Source organism: Rhagoletis zephyria, unplaced genomic scaffold (genome assembly GCF_001687245.7).
Source record: "Rhagoletis zephyria isolate East Lansing unplaced genomic scaffold, Rhagoletis_zephyria_1.1 Rzeph_scaffold_00020, whole genome shotgun sequence".
NCBI classification, from domain to species: domain Eukaryota; kingdom Metazoa; phylum Arthropoda; class Insecta; order Diptera; family Tephritidae; genus Rhagoletis; species Rhagoletis zephyria.
Window position 1 is genome coordinate 282285 of NW_016157104.1, and position 16552 is coordinate 298836.

A 16552-nucleotide genomic window follows, 5' to 3' on the forward strand; every position below is an offset into this window, starting at 1 on the left:
ATACTCTCGTTCGCTCACTGCAGCTTATATGTATGTATGCACATACTATAAATATTACGGTTAGCCTAAGTATACATAACTTGAGTCTTAGCAATAATAGGCAGTCGCGTAGCGAACATCAACAAGCGAACATTGTAACTAATTATATATATTTAATAAAGTTGTTGCTGAATACTAAATTGGCGCAGTCGGTAGGATACCGTAACGTTCATTAGTATATAGCAACCGTTCGCCAAAACAAAATCGCTTAACATTATTGTTGTTCCTGCGCAACCTAAAACGTGAATATTGCGAGAAGTCAAAGCTAAAGGGCAAGCCAAGGTCACCTTCAGCAATCATTCGTTTTACTTCATCACACATCGATGCCAGAAGAAGTTAAACCAACAGCGCAATTAACACCGCAGCACCTGCAGTTTGAGGAAAACGTTTCTCGCCACATAATGTCGACACTTGGGAATCTGGAACCGTTCAACGTGGAACACCCAGAAAATTGGTCTACGTATTATGCGAGGTTCGAGCTCTACTTACTGGCCAATGACGTACAGGGCAACGATCGGCAAAGGGCCGTATTTCTCACCTTAGCCGGAGCGCCATTATATGATCTCCTGTCGTCATTGGCCTCGCCCCGTCAGGTGAGTCAACTAAGCATAAATGAAATCAGAATGATTTTCTCCCCGGCCCTCGGAAATCGCGGCTTATTACAAATTCCACAAACGAGACCAAGAATCTAATGAGGGATTTTCCGAGTACGTCGCAGCCTTGCGCAAATTGGCTGTTGATTGCAACTTTGGCACGGCGTTGGATCGCATGCTAAGAGATCGCTTGGTATGTGGCTTGCGTGATGAGGCATTGCAGCGCAACCTACTAGCAGAGCCGGACTTGAAGCTGCAAAAGGTTCTCGATCGAGCTGCTACTGCCGAAGCAGCATTTAAGCACGCATCTGAAATGCGACACTCCGAACAGGTTCATCATGTAGCGTCCAACAACAACTATCGCCATAATCGTTTGAAAACGCGTGCTAGTTCCAACGCACAAACAAAGCCATGCAATGGATGTGGTGGCTCACATGCCCGCTGTCAGTGTCCGCATCGAGAAACAATTTGCTCGTCGTGTGGCACAAAAGGTCACCTTCAACGTGTTTGTCGCTCATCAGCATCTAACTCAGCCAATCAGCAAAAGACATCGCATTCTTCAGGACGGTTAAAAAAGCAGAAACCACAATCCATAAATCAAATTTTGCCTCTGGTTGATTTGAAAAAATCAGCGACCATCAGTATTAATGGATATAATTGCACATTTGAAATCGATTCGGGGTCAAACTATACCATAATGTCATCAACAACATTTGAACGTGTGTGGCCGGTACAGAAGCCAATCATGCACACCAGTGACCTTGAACTTGTCGATTTTCAACGTAATAGAATTCCTATAATGGGTGTGGTTGATACAGATGTATCATACGGCGGCCGTGAGGTCAGCTGCTTACCCGTCGTTGTCGTAGACGGAAACCGTTCAAACGTATTAGGGTGCAATTGGTTCACCCCACTGGGCATTACAATTCAGGGCGTCAATGCAGTTGAAGAAGCATCGTCAATCAAAGGTATCCTTAAGCAATTTAATCATCTTTTCGCAGAGGAGCTGGGGTGTTTCAAAGGGAAGCCAGTTTCCCTCTACATCGACAAGTTAGTTCAACCTATTCGATATCCACCTCGGCGTATTCCATTAGCCACCAAAGGCCTTGTCGAAGCTGGACTAGACCGCCTATGTTCACAAGGGATCCTAGAGCCAGTTGAGTACTCGGACTGGGCCACACCGATTGTGCCGGTTCCTAAGAGCGACGGGACAATCCGCATTTGCGGCGACTATAAGTCGACGCTTAACAAAGCACTAAAGCCGCACAACTTCCAGATACCTGCTATCAACACTTTACTTTCGTCTATAGAGGGAGGCAGCATTTTTGCCAAAATAGATCTTGCACAAGCCTATCAGCAATTGCAAGTGGACGAACAATCATCCGTGTTGCAGACTATCGTCACTCACAAAGGCGCCTTCAGAGTTACCAGGCTTCAATTTGGAATCTCTTCAGCGCCAGGGATATTTCAAAATTTTATAGAAACACTTTTAAGAAATATTCCGGGGGTGCTGCCGTATTTTGACGACATCGTTCTAATGGGCAAAACAGAGGCTGAGCTCGCTGCTCGGCTGCATGAGGTATTTAGCCGATTCAACACCGCTGGTCTTCGACTAAGAAAGGATAAGTGTTCCTTCGGAGTCTCAAGCATCGAGTTCCTGGGATTCAAGCTGGATTCACTGGGCATTCGGCCATCTCAGAGTAAAGTCAAGGCCATTCAAAACGCTCCAGCACCCCAAGACAAAAAACAATTGCAAGCGTTCTTGGGCCTCCTCAATTTCTACCACTCCTTTTTACCGAACAAAGCTACAATTGCCGAGCCCTTACATCGCCTACTGGATAAGAACTCCCATTGGTTCTGGAAAAAGGAACAACAACAGGCGTTCGAAAATCTTAAGCAGCTCATAGTATCCGAACGCGTTCTAGTACACTATAGCTCAAAATTGCCATTGGTGGTAGTTTGTGATGCATCGCCATATGGCATCGGCGCTGTTCTCAGCCACCGCATGCCTGAGGGGTGTGAGAGGCCCATTGCATTTTACTCTAGGACCTTATCGAAGCCAGAGCGGAATTACGCCCAAATAGACCGCGAAGCTGTAGCGTTAATCGCTGGAGTGAAAAAATTTCACGACTACCTTTATGGGCGCAAATTTACTCTGGTTACCGATCATCGGCCCCTATTGGGTATCTTCAATACGACCAAGCCCGTTCCTAATGTGATATCATCGCAAATGCTTCGACGGCGAATTTTCCTTAATGCGTACGATTTTGAAATTGCATACCGTTCGGGAAATAAGCTGGGGAACGCTGACTTTTTGAGTCGATTACCCTTAATGGATGAGCAACGAATGATTAAGGAAGATGTACTGATGATAGAAATGGTCAACAAGCCCGTAGTAGACGCCAAACATATCGCTGTTCAAACTGCCAAAAATGCGGACCTGGCAAAAGTTCTCAGCTGGGCGTTAAGGGGGTGGCCACCTAACATGAGCCGATCGGACAGGCTGTATCCCTTTTATGTTCGCCGACAAGAAATCTCATCACTAAAAGGTTGCTTACTATGGGGGAACAGAACAATCATCCCGACAGAAAGTCGACAGGTAGTCCTCAGTGCGTTACATACTGGCCATCCGGGCATTGTGCGAATGAAGGCCTTAGCGAGAAGCTATGTCTGGTGGCCGAAAATGGAGTCGGAGATTGAGGATATTGTAAAGATGTGTGCACCTTGCCAAGCTACTCGTCACGAGAATGCTCATGCGCCAGTTCATTGGTGGGAAACAACGAAAAATCCATGGTCACGCCTCCATGTAGATTTTGATGGGCCGTTTCAAGGTAAGATTTTCTTCATCGTTGTAGATTCGTTCTCGAAGTGGCTTGAAGTTTTCTTGGTCAAGTCAACCTCATCCCAATCGGCCATCAAACCCCTTCGATCACTCTTCGCAACTCATGGGCTGCCGGATGAGATAGTGTCAGACAACGGGACAGCATTTACATCCGATGAATTTAAAACATTCATGCAGGACAACTTAATTCGTCACATTCGCTGTGCCCCATTTCACCCGTCGTCCAACGGTCAAGCAGAACGAATGGTGCAGACAACGAAGGACTTCTTGAAGAAAACACCAGAGTGGCAGGACATCGACTTAAGGCTGTCACGGTTTCTTTTCAATCAGCATATTACGCCGCATACATCTACTGGGCGTTCACCTGCAGAGCTTATGTTTAAGAGACAACTAAAGACATTTTTCGATAAAATTCATCCGCACGAATTGCCTACTGCAAAGCACGAAATTGGCAGGGAGAAGTCCTTCAACGATGGAGACCCAGTGTGGGTGCGAAACTACTCCACAGGACCTAAATGGGTACCAGCGAAAATTAATTCAAGGAATGGACCCATATCATATGCAGTTCAGCTGGACGACGATTCGCGTATCATAAAACGGCATCTAGATCAGATAAGAATTCGACAAGTAGCTGAACGGGGTAATGACTTAGCTCTCTTTAACCAAAACTCTAAAGAGCCAGAAACCTCATCGGAATCGGGGTCTGCAGCGATGGATGAGAGCAGTCCATCTTCTCCACTTCAACAACAGTCCAATTCAGAGGGTTCTTCGCAGCATCGGTCGTACCCCTCCACCGCAGCAGATAGTTCGACACCGCTGGACGCAGGCATCTCATCAGACGATTGCACTCCACGACGATCCAATCGTGCTCGACGTCCACCAGATTTTTACAGCGTTCCTGGGCGTTAAGGGGTGTAATGTCTGAGTGAATCTCTTGCACTCAAACTTACTAAATACTCTCGTTCGCTCACTGCAGCTTATATGTATGTATGCACATACTATAAATATTACGGTTAGCCTAAGTATACATAACTTGAGTCTTAGCAATAATAGGCAGTCGCGTAGCGAACATCAACAAGCGAACATTGTAACTAATTATATATATTTAATAAAGTTGTTGCTGAATACTGAAATTTCTTTGGTTAAAATTCTTTGGTTAAAAACACAAGGTCCCGGGATTCACAAAATGGTCCGGGATTGGATGCCTTTGTAAGTACGTACCCTTGTGGTCAGCTGATTTCGTTTATTTAACTAACTTTAACGTTTTATTCAACTAACTTGACCACTTACATCTAAAAATATCAAACTTTTTATTCACAAATTTTATAAAAATTTTACGCACGCAGTTTTATAACACGTTAAATTTTAGAGGGATAAAATGCAAATTTCAAGACGCTCTCTTACTCTCTTATTTTTAATAATTTTTTTCAGCTGATCGCGATCACCAAAAGCTTGTAACGAGAAAACAACCTCGTTTGCGTTAAGGGATGAATGCGCTTCCTCCAAAGACCTGCCTTTCTTCGTTGCCATTAGAGTGGTCAACCGCAGTTTGAGGACAATATGTACCGTCGTTCATTTTTACGAAGTTGTGTAAAACTACCACAGCTAGTATAATTTTGATTGCGTTTTCTGGAGAGCATTGCAGACCATCTCTAAGTATTCGCCAGCGCATTGTCATTTTTCCAAAAGTATTCTCAATCTTTGATCTGGCCTTTGAGAGTGTTTTGTTAAATTCCGCCTTGTCGTGTGGAAGCGAGTGTCCCGGGTAAGGCCTCATAATGTTCATACGCAAAGGAAACGCAGCGTCTGCTACAAAGTATGTAGTACGGTATTTCAACATTTGTGTTGCATGGCTTAATCTTGGGTGGCAAGTCAATTTCATTTTTTAAAAGCTTTTTTCCGAATTCGCTCATCTGTAGAACTCCATCATCACTCTGACTACCATAGGCCCCAATATCTATAGCTGTAAAACAATAGTTGCTGTCACAAATGGTTAAGAGCACAACACTATAAAGCGCTTTATAGTTGTAATATAAAGAACCGAAATGAGCAGGACATTTCAATTGTACATGCTTCCCGTCGATTGTCCCAACGCAATTGGGAAGTCCAGTCAAATAGAAAAAGTCAGTAGCTCATTCCATATATGTGACATGAATTGATCGAACAGTTGATACTCCCATCCGAAACGTCCAAACAAGTGTGTGCCATTTGGCACCTTGCGATAAAAACCTAAAGGATTTGATATATTTTTACTCGGAATTATAGAACAAAGTAAAATGTTCACTTGCATTAAAGTCAAAACTAGGCTGCATTCAGGTTCAATAGGTCTTCTAATAGAGGTTTTTTCTAATTTCTCCTTCATCAAATTTAACATGATTTAGAGCCTCCCTTGCCTCCTTTTGAATTTGTTATTGAAGATGAAGACAAATCCAGTTTCATTCGATCAGTCAACTACCGTTTCAGGGCCGCTAAAATGCGTATTCAAATTTCTTCTTAAAAATCCCATTCATACAACACCGACTTCCTGTGGCCTTTGATAATTGCAAAAAATTAAAAAAAAAAAATTTTATAAAAATTAGGTATCAGTTTATTTGAAAATAGTTTTAATTTTAGATGGTGCTCCATATTTTAAAATTGTAGAATAATCGATGGTCAAAATTTAAATAAATAAGAGAAATAGGATTGTTTTTTTAATTTACCCGATAAAAAATCCCAACAAGCCTAGTGCGAGAATAGATTTTTATATACCATTTTAAAGACCTGTATATCCTCATCTCAGATCATATTCGATCTTTGAAATCGAATCAAAAATAGTCATTCAAACACTCATAAGTCTACAAGATCCTATTTTCTGACCTAAGTCAACAGGTCGCGACCTCTAAATGACCTTTAAAAAATCTATAAAAATAGGCAATAATATTTTTCATAAAAACGAATAAAATTAGGGGTAGGGTCTTGAAATTTCCAAAAGAAGCATTTTCAATGGGCAACATATGTACTAGAGTTTATATTTTTAGTGTTTCTTAAGCTTTTATATATTTTTGTAATTATCATTTGTTATTTTTTTTGTTAGAAATATATATTTTTTACTTTTATGCTGATTCTCTTTTAGCAAAGAAATCTTAACCTCAGTTCCGTTGCGACTTTAAACAAAAAAATAAACTTTTAAAGTTTTTCAAAAACATCACTTCAAACTAAAAAAGATTTTTTTCTGGTTATTTATTTATGTTTTGATGCTGATTCTCTTTTATCAAAAAAAAAAAAATACCTTGTCTTCAGTGGCAGTATTCCAAACTAAAACGTATATTAATGTGGTTATGATATACAATTTTTTAAAAAGTCATTACATCTTATCTCTTAAAAAAATTAACGTTTAAAGTTGGTTGAAGGAATTTAATTTTTCATCTTCTTTATGATTGCTATCGCGCTTTCGCAGTGTGGAAGCTCTTGACGGCGTTGAATGTATAGTTTGACAAGATCGTGTGCGACAGCTTTCAAAAATAAATGCCCTTGTAACTGATCGGAATCCACGAACGTGTACGTAGCGTAGCAAGCATCGTTCCGAGGTAGACGATTCACCACAGCCAAATAAACGAGCTCGATGTGGCATGAAGGCAATCAAGTATGGTAACTTCTGTTGCTCCTGTCGCAAAGAGGGCTGCCAACTTGACTGAAACCGTACCAGTTTTGGTCCTATTTTACATCAAATGGCACTTAATTTTTCAATTTGGCACAAAGTGTATGTACTTCTTTTTCCTCAACTAAAATTTTCCATTGAAATCACAGCGCACGGCAGTGCGCGCGAGTGACGAAAGAAGCCACAGGAGCATATATACACGAGATTTGGAAGTTTTTATCCAGACGTCCAATCGACATGTTTGAGATATCGTTGGAAAGGTCTTGCAGAGTGTGTTTAGAAAATGTATTCAAGCTTCATAAACGATTAACCCTTTCGCTATTTTGATGCCATATGGCGTCATGCTTTTTTGAATACACACAGATTTAATTGAGCTTATCTGAAATTATATTTTTATATGCAACGCTGTAATGGGAAGTTTTATAAACCATTTTTATACCCGAGCGCACTTGTGCACAAGGGTATATTAATTTTGTTCACATAACGGTTGTTTGTAACAGCCAAAACGAATCGAGACAAATGTATACATAACTGATCAGGATGAAAAAAGAAATCGATTAAGCCATGTCTGCCCGTCCGTCTGTCCGTCCGTCCGTGTACACGATAACTCGAGCAAAAATTGAGATATCTCAACGAAATTTGGTATGTAGGTTTCCCTTAAACCAAGGTAGGTTGGTATTGAAAATGGGCGAAATCGGACTTTAGCCACGCCCACTTCCCATATAACGGTAATTTCCAGAAATACGAAAACTGCGATATTTTAGTAACTACTGAAGATAATTCACTCACTAATTAACTTGATATTTACAATAATTTTTAGACGAAAAATAAGAATATTATAAATTTTTGGAAAATGGGCGTAGCCACGCCCACTTCCCATATAACGGTAATTTCCAGAAATACGAAAACTGCGATATTTTAGTAACTACTGAAGATAATTCACTCACTAATTAACTTGATATTTACAATAAGTTTTAGACGAAAAATAAGAATATTATAATATTTTGGAAAAGGGGCGTAGCCACGCCCACTTATGGTTACATGTGCATATCTTGGCAACCGCTGCACCAATTTCTTTCTTGGCACCGTTGTTGGCCTTGATATAACATACGAATTGGCCGAATGTTTTGGAAATCGGAGAATAACCACGCCCCTATCTCATATAACGGTAATTTAGAGAAATACAAAATCTTCGATAAATCAGTAAATATTGAAGCTAATTTATTCAAAATTGATGCTTACAACAATTCTTTACCAAGAAATACGTTTATGGTAAAATTTTGCAAAATGGGCGTGGCACCGTCCACTTATGATCACATATAAGTATATCGGTAACCGTTCTACCAATTTGTACCAAACTCGGTGTGGTTATTGTGCTTGCCACATATAAGCAAAACGTTGAAAATTATTGAAATCGGACTAAAATAACGGCCGCTTCTCATAAAACGGTAAATCTCAGAACTTCAATATTTCGAAATTGAAGGACGCTAATTTACTGAAAATTGATACACCCCGGCTTACCATCTAGCGGAAGGTTTCGGAAAGGTGAAAAAACATATTTATAATACTTGCGCCGGGTATTTAATGTTCGGCTCCGACCGAACTTAGACTTTCTTACTTGTTTAATATGGTATTGTTGTTTCTATCCTTAGTAGATGAAAAATTTCAATTTTAAAACTTTACTATAATATCGATTTTCTTCTGCTTAGAAAGGTCTACATTAAAATACTATATTTTACCAAATAACCCAATAAATGAAAAACAAATAAATATGCTATAGTCTCCAAAATAGTGTCAAATATTGCTAGAACTTGTAATTTAATTTAAAAAAGTGCTAATAAACGCGTGGTATATTTTTAATGTGTATGATGCCATATGGCATCAATAATATTTGAAGGAGCTGAAATACGCACCAGCAAATAACGATATATTTGTACTGGAAAATTGCAACTGGTAAATTTTTTAAATGAATTATTAAATCTATGCATGTTCCAACTTATCTTATTACATTTTTGTGGTGTTATTTAATTTGATTTGAAGAAAATAAAATACCATATTAAAAAATCTTTGCATATTTTTTACACCAGTTAGTACAAATGATGCCATATGGCATCATTCCAAAAAACACTTTAGAATCGCATTTTGGAAAAAATTAAATTGAATGTTATTATATTATGTATTAAGGATCATTTAATAAAAAAATTGGAATTTTAAAGCTCGAATCTCAAAAGATGTACCGAAAGGGTTAACCGGATTCTTAAAAATTAGGCTAAAGTGTTGCGAAACAAAAAATTTTTTTTTGCTTTTGCCGGTTTAAGGGGGCATGTAGGTACACCCAACATATTTAGTGTTATTCTATAGGCAAACGATACCTTATATATTAAGTTCGGGCTACTAGTTGGAAAGATATAGAGGTAAATGTTTGTTTTGGATCGTGTCTCCACTACGAGATGCTTTGGTATGTATGTGGCGTCTGTACGTTTTGATTCGTACGCCTTTGTGGGCGTAGCTGCTGCCTGAAATTCGAAAAGAGACAATTTTTTAAACAACCACTGAGGCCACACCACTCAGTCCATGTCATTGATGTGGACATCAGTAGAAGGGTCTTTAAACAAGCTATCTAACGCTATCTTTTGTATTCACAAAATATAAATAAGTCATAACGTTATCGCCTGAAAACTAAAAATCGGGCTGCTGAAAATATACATTTCGGGAATTTTCTCAAAAACTGGTCAGTCGATTTTATTCTAAGTTTCCACAAATCTAGCTCAAAACCTTAGCTTTTATCTGGTATACAGCTTATATCTGGGAAAACTCTTGTTGTTGGATATATTGTGATTCAAATTGAAAAAATGTCGCTCCAAAAAGGGTCAAATGGTTAAAAATTAACATATCCGTTTAATTTGGTTACTTAAAGATATAAAAATAACATACCCAGTTCCCCGAAAAAATTTCCCATTCCCCGATTGCCACTTAAACCGAAATTCCCTGCAAATCGGGGAATTTCCCGCGAGTTGAAGGATACAGTTGTGCTAATCACTTCGTACATGTCGTGGAAACCACAATTTGTGTGTATTTTAGAGTTTTTTCCAGTCACATGCTAAAATTGTAACATTTTTCCCCATTTTAATTGCAGGTATGTATGCACAGTATGTAGCTATGCTACATGGGTTTATCACCCGCACATAACCTACCTGGGAAGACGCGTACTATATTAGTAATATTAGTAATATAATATTACCTACAGTTGTACATAAATATTGTGTGTATGAATGCATTTAGTTCACCTTACATACATATATCCCTAGAACACACACCCGGGTACAAATGTATCCGCTTTCAACTTTGAAGTATTGTAACTTTTGAACCGCTATACCTCTATACCGCTAACTTCGGATCTAGGAAGATTATTTAGTTTTGAGTTCAAATTCAAAATTTGAACCAGATCGGACCATTGGTTCAGGAGCTACAGCCTTCCAAACACATTATATACGTAAACACACACCCGGGATACGTTTGTACCCCAATAGTAAAAATCCTCATAATAATAAAAAAAAAAACATTTTTTATATTATTTTTTTATTTGAAAAATTAAAAATATTCATTTCACACATTATATTATTGACTTTTATTATAAAAATTATAAAAATGCATCTTATATCTAAGGAAAATCATGGCAAATAGAGCAATTTGTTGATGTGACCGAATGTTCAAGACACATTGGCTTCTTACATTTGTCGCACAGCTTTCTGGTTTTTCTACGGCGTTTTTCCTCTTGTGCGTAACATAAATAGCAAGATCCGGACACAGGTTTTGGCGTGCGCGCTGCGGCAGATGTTGATGCTGCTGTTGACACCATTGATTCCACCGGTCGGTTGAAATATGCTTCAATAGCAATTTTAGTCGAAAAATTTCGCGTCACTTGACGATTTATGGCTCTGGCTTCAATAATGGGCATACACAATGCTTCAGCCAAGCTGCGCAGGATCTGCTTACGCTTGTTGTTTGTTCTCCAAGGCAACATAGGGTTATTCAAATCGTAGACAATGTAGGCTGCAAGAGCTGTAATGTCCAACATGTTGAAGAACATCGCTAGTGGCCATCGTTTTGTTTGTCTTTGTGTTGGATATTCCGCAAACATTTGGTCCATTCGATCAACACCACCTTTGGTACGATTATAATATTCAATTATTTCAGGTTTCCCACTGTCAGCTATTTCAGCATCATTATGCATGGTCGAAAGCAAAATTACTGCTTTATTTTTTTTGGGAACATAAGAGCACATTGTCACATTATTTTTGAAGCCAAATGTCGTTGAACCAATTGTCCTGTTTTTGTTCTGCTTCATTTCTTGAGGAATATATGATTTGTTTTTGCGCAAAGTTCCAACGATCGTGAGTTTCCAGGTGAGAAGCAGTTCTGCAACTGGCAAGGTCGTAAACAAATTGTCCATTGTAATGTTTCGGCCACTTCCTTGGTATTTGGCAGACAAATCCTTCACCACTCGTTCGCCTTGGTTCGTTTCCCTACCAGTTTCTGCTTGGCCAGTATATATTTGTCCATGCAGTGGATATGCATTTGTGGCATCGCAAATCCACCAAACCTTGATACCATATTTAGCAGGTTTTGACGGTATGTACTGCGTAAACCGTGTGCGTCCACGGTAAGGAAATAATTGTTCATCAATCGTCAAGCATGAGCTGGGCTTGTAATGTGCAGCAAGATTATTGTTCATCATCGTCCACAACTCACTGATCGGTGCTGCTTTATCAGTTAGTAAGCGTGTTGCACGAGTGTTTTTATCGTCAAATCTTAGGAACCGCAATATCGAACAGAAACGGTTGACTCCCATTGTGGCGCGATATAAAGGATAGTTTTTGACGCTCCATAAATCTCGAACATGTTCTCCATTGCTATGGTTCGCACCAGTCATAATAAGTATGCCAAAAAATGCATACAGCTCTGTTATTGACACAGGCGTCCATGACTTAGGAGTTGTGTTTGGATGCGCATTGTTGTAAGCATTATAAGTTTCTTTTGCTAACTTATTTGTGTGGCGCATAATTATATCAGCCATTTCAACGTTCATGAAACATTTGAATGTTTGCTCTATTGACAACATTTCAGTGCATCTAGCTGGTCCAGAACGTTCTCTTATAATATTTTGTCTGAGTACCTGACGACTTACATTTGGTTCTTTCATCCACTCAGTACCATCACGTGCAACAAATTTTTCGGCACTAGCAGGTAATTCATTATTTTCTTCTACTTCTTCTTCTTCATCGTCTTCTTCATCATCCTCATAGTCCGCATAATCAGGTAATACTTCTGCGGCACTTTGCGAAACTTCAGCATCGTCATCAGCAATTTCAATGTCATTGATTTGAATTTCTTCTTCATCTTCTGAGTCAAAGTCATAGGGAGCGTCATCGTCACAAATTTCATCAAATAAAGATTGTATATATGATTCTCGCTGTTCCTCAGTTAGCCTGCATAATAAAAAAAATTAGTATATGTTTACATTGTTGCTTATTTTACATTTTTTACCTTCTATATGCTGCACTTGATAAATATTCGTTTCTTCTTGAAGTCATTTCGTATCCAGTTATTTATAGTTTCAGTTATATTTATTTTCACTTATATTTTCACTTCTTACACTTTTGAGCACCAAAACAATAATGAAAATATCAACAGGCAGCATTTATAACAACACCTCGTGTGAAAACAACCCTTGCAGCTGCATATAAAATACAAAAACCAGTTATACCAGTGTATTTGCTACCTACGTACCCATACCTTGCGCGACCTTTTTGCACATATCTTTTGAACCAGGTAGAATATTTCAATGAAATAAAAACCAAAATGTGTATTCGTTGTTACTTCACAAGTATATTATTATAAATTATATTATTTTGTTTTGCATTTATCAGGACAACAACAAAAACAAAAATCCACTGTTGCATGTCCTGACTTTATTTGCCCATATCGCTGGAACCAGTAGGAATATTCGAATGAAACAAAAGACAAAATACTTGTTATATATTAAAATATACATAAAAAAAAAAAATCATAGAAATCGGTTGAATAAGCATTAAAAAAACCGCAAAATAAGGTCCCGGGTACAAACGTATCCCGGGTGTGTGTTTACGTGGTATTTTCTGGGTGTGTGTTCTAGGGATATACATATATGTATAAATTGCCACTGAGCAAAACTACTTGAGAAAAAATCATTAGTTTAATGGCACGAGTGCAACACCGTACACGTGATAGAAGTAAAAGTTCTTAAAAAAAGCACATGTGTGCGCCCCACACCCGGTAGAAATCGTATACATATATGAGTATACAACTGGTTTATCTTACTTTGGCATTGAACTTTTGGTTTAGGAAGGTGTTTCTAATTTCAATGCTAAATGGGAAGAATTTAAAAGAATTTCACCTTTTTTGGCACTTTTATTTTTCTATGTGGCACATTTTCGCACTTTTTTATCCTTAATATGGCCCTTAATAGCTTAGTATAGTTGGCTAGTTGGCAGCCCTGGTTGCAAAGCGTTATGCCCGGAGCAAAAGTTTGATTTGTATCCAGAAAGCATTAAGTTATTTATTTAGCTATAACTTCTACCAAAAATGTAAATTGTGGTTTTTTTCACCAAAAATTTTGAGTAAAAATGACTTCAAGCTGAATAAAATTGTTGAATATAATTGTTATAAGACCATAAAAAAACAAAAAATAAATAACTTAAAAAGGACGAGCACACCAAAAAGTTAAGCATTCTAAAAATATTAGCAAAAACCAACAAAATCAACAACCACATTATCAAGTTTAAATAGCACTGGAATAGCGCGCTTGATTGTAGTTGGCTTAACAAATCGTCGCCTGAGTAAAAGATTGTCGTATGTTAATTTCGGTAGGTTGTGGGAAATCGCGATTGAAGTTTGGAATACAATTTCTCAAAAACGCGAAGATAGCTTTCTTCCAAAGTCTCTAAAAATGTTACTAATTCACAAAACTCTTAAATTATTTAATTTTTAATGTTTATTGTTAACTAGTTTTGAGTTTATGAATGATTTTCTTTAGTAAAATTTTGTCGTAATCGCGTTTGTCCACAATTTGGCAGCCACTTTGTATGAAATACGACAAAATGTGATCAAAATTTCTACTAAATTACCGACACTTTTTACTCAATATCTCGGAAACTAAAGGAGACATACAAAAATGGAGAACACCATTTCTAAGATATTGATTAGTTTAATATGACTGCATCACTGACTAAATTTTTACTAAATTATCGAAAAAATTGTAGTCAATATCTCGGAAACTAGAGGAGAGATCTAAAGACTAATAACACCAATCGAAAGACCTTATTTCAAAATATATAACTGCATCTAGAACTAAAAATCGTCAAAATGGCGGTTACGACAATCTTTTATCCAGGCGACGAAATGAAAAAGTGGAAAAAAGCAACAACAGTTAACATGGCGAACTTAGCTCAGTGGCAGTGTTGCCAAAAAAAAAATACCAAATTCCTTAAAAACAAATGAAAAATCCTCAAAATCCGAATAAACTACTCAAAATTTTCTTATTTACTATTTACAGGTACTTGCATAAAAATTAATTACATTCTCCAATTCAATTGGTACATTGTCCTACACATTTTTAAACAACTAAATATACGTTCTACTGAAGCTTTAGAAAAGGGCTATATTAGTAATGCAGATATAATTTTTTTAATTGGGGAATCTTATATGAACCTGAAGAATCTTTTAATTCAAAACCTTTTTTCCTATAATTTTCTGGATCTAATTAAGAATCAATATGAATATCCTTATCATCGAACAATGCGTGTTCTCTCCATTCGTTATCGGGATTTTGAAAGTTCAAAATAAGTTGAAAATATAGCGATGGAGTGAAAAAATTATCGATAACATTTTCAATATTTAGCAACAAATGCAGATGTGCTTAAGAGCGAAAACACCACACACGCGGCTTGACAAACCAAGCGAAATTCCCCTTTTCTTAAAGCTATTTATGTTGTGTATGGGGGTTTTTGAAGGTTTGACAAGCCTTTTGAGGGAAATGTGAACAAAAATCCAAATTTTTTGATTTTCTGGCCGCCAGGTTGACGTTTGATCAATTCGCTTACGTTGTGTATGATAAAATCGCCTCATTCGCAACGGAATTTTTACTGGATGAGGACGCAAGAGAGAAAAATCGTACAAAACCAAACCCTTTCACATTTTGAACCGGAAGAAAACTATACTTCTTCGCTTGAACGAGTCATGTTTGCATGGTGTATGGCGGAATGGGAAAAGTAGGTTTGAAGAATGTTTGATAAGCCGCTTGTGGGGTGTATTTCGCTCTTCATAAAACTGCGGAAAGTTTTTTGTTCAAAAATTTGCAGAGCGATTTAACAACTTTCTTGTGTTAAACATGGCTGCATTTGTTATCTGCGAATATATTGAGAGAAAACTCCTCAAAAAATACTCAAGCGCTCCCGAAATTCCTTACTTTTTGAGGAATTATTGACAAAGTGGCAACACTGCTCAGTGGGTAGGCTGATTGTCGTTAGATCGAATCCCAGTAGTAGAAGTCTGATGAAGAGATGTGGTGATCTCCGAAATAGCTATAGCTCCTACCAAAAACGTGAATTGTGGTTTTTTTCACAAAAATTTTTATTAAAAACGACATCAAGCTCAATAAAATTGTTGAACAGAATGCATTAATGAAAAAAATAATAATAAAGATTATATTAATTAAACATAAAAATCGAAGTATCCAAAACTTGTCAATATGAATTTTTGAAAAAAAAAAATTAAACCTAACGGCATTCTCTAATTATAATTAATAATAATAATAGATTGGCGCTTACACATATGTTAGTGTTTGGCCGAGCTTCTCCTCCGATTTATGGCGTGCGCCTTGATGTTGTCACACAAAAGGGAGGGACCTACAGTTTTACGGCGACTCCGAACGGCCATTGTATTTTTATGAGAAGCTGTTTTTCATGGCAGAAATATACTCGGAGGTTTGCCATTGCCTGCCGAGGGACGACCGCTGTTAAGAAAAAACCTTTTTTCTATATTTTTTTCAATGTTGCTTTGACCAGGGTTTGAATCCAGGCGCTGCGGAGTGGAAGCGCGCACTGCTTACCACTACACCACAGCGGCCGACATTATAATACAGGCATTAAAAAAATTGGCTTTTTCAGTCAGATTTGCTACATATTTTTCTATAAAAAAAAATGCGCCGGGTATTTAATGTTCGGCTCCGCCCGAACTTAGACTTTCTTACTTGTTTCAAATTATTGTTGCTTTTCCACAATAAATTTTCATTTATAAAACGGCCTCGAGCTCAATATAAATTTTTGAATATAATTGTTATAAGGCCAAAAAAGAACAAAAACAAATAACTTAAGGACGAGCACACCTTAAAGTTAAACATTC

The 16552-nt window shown here is 37.8% G+C and overlaps 1 protein-coding gene across 1 annotated transcript; it reads left to right on the top strand.

Annotated features, from left to right (window-relative positions):
* The first annotated feature begins 362 nt into the window (after nt 1-362).
* On the top strand, nt 363-4383 carry LOC108361912 (uncharacterized protein K02A2.6-like). The gene is made up of 2 exons (XM_017614688.1): nt 363-632; nt 736-4383. Exons 1-2 carry the CDS (start codon nt 363-365, stop codon nt 4381-4383), a joined length of 3918 nt encoding a protein of 1305 aa, XP_017470177.1.
* The last annotated feature ends 12169 nt before the right edge of the window (nt 4384-16552 follow it).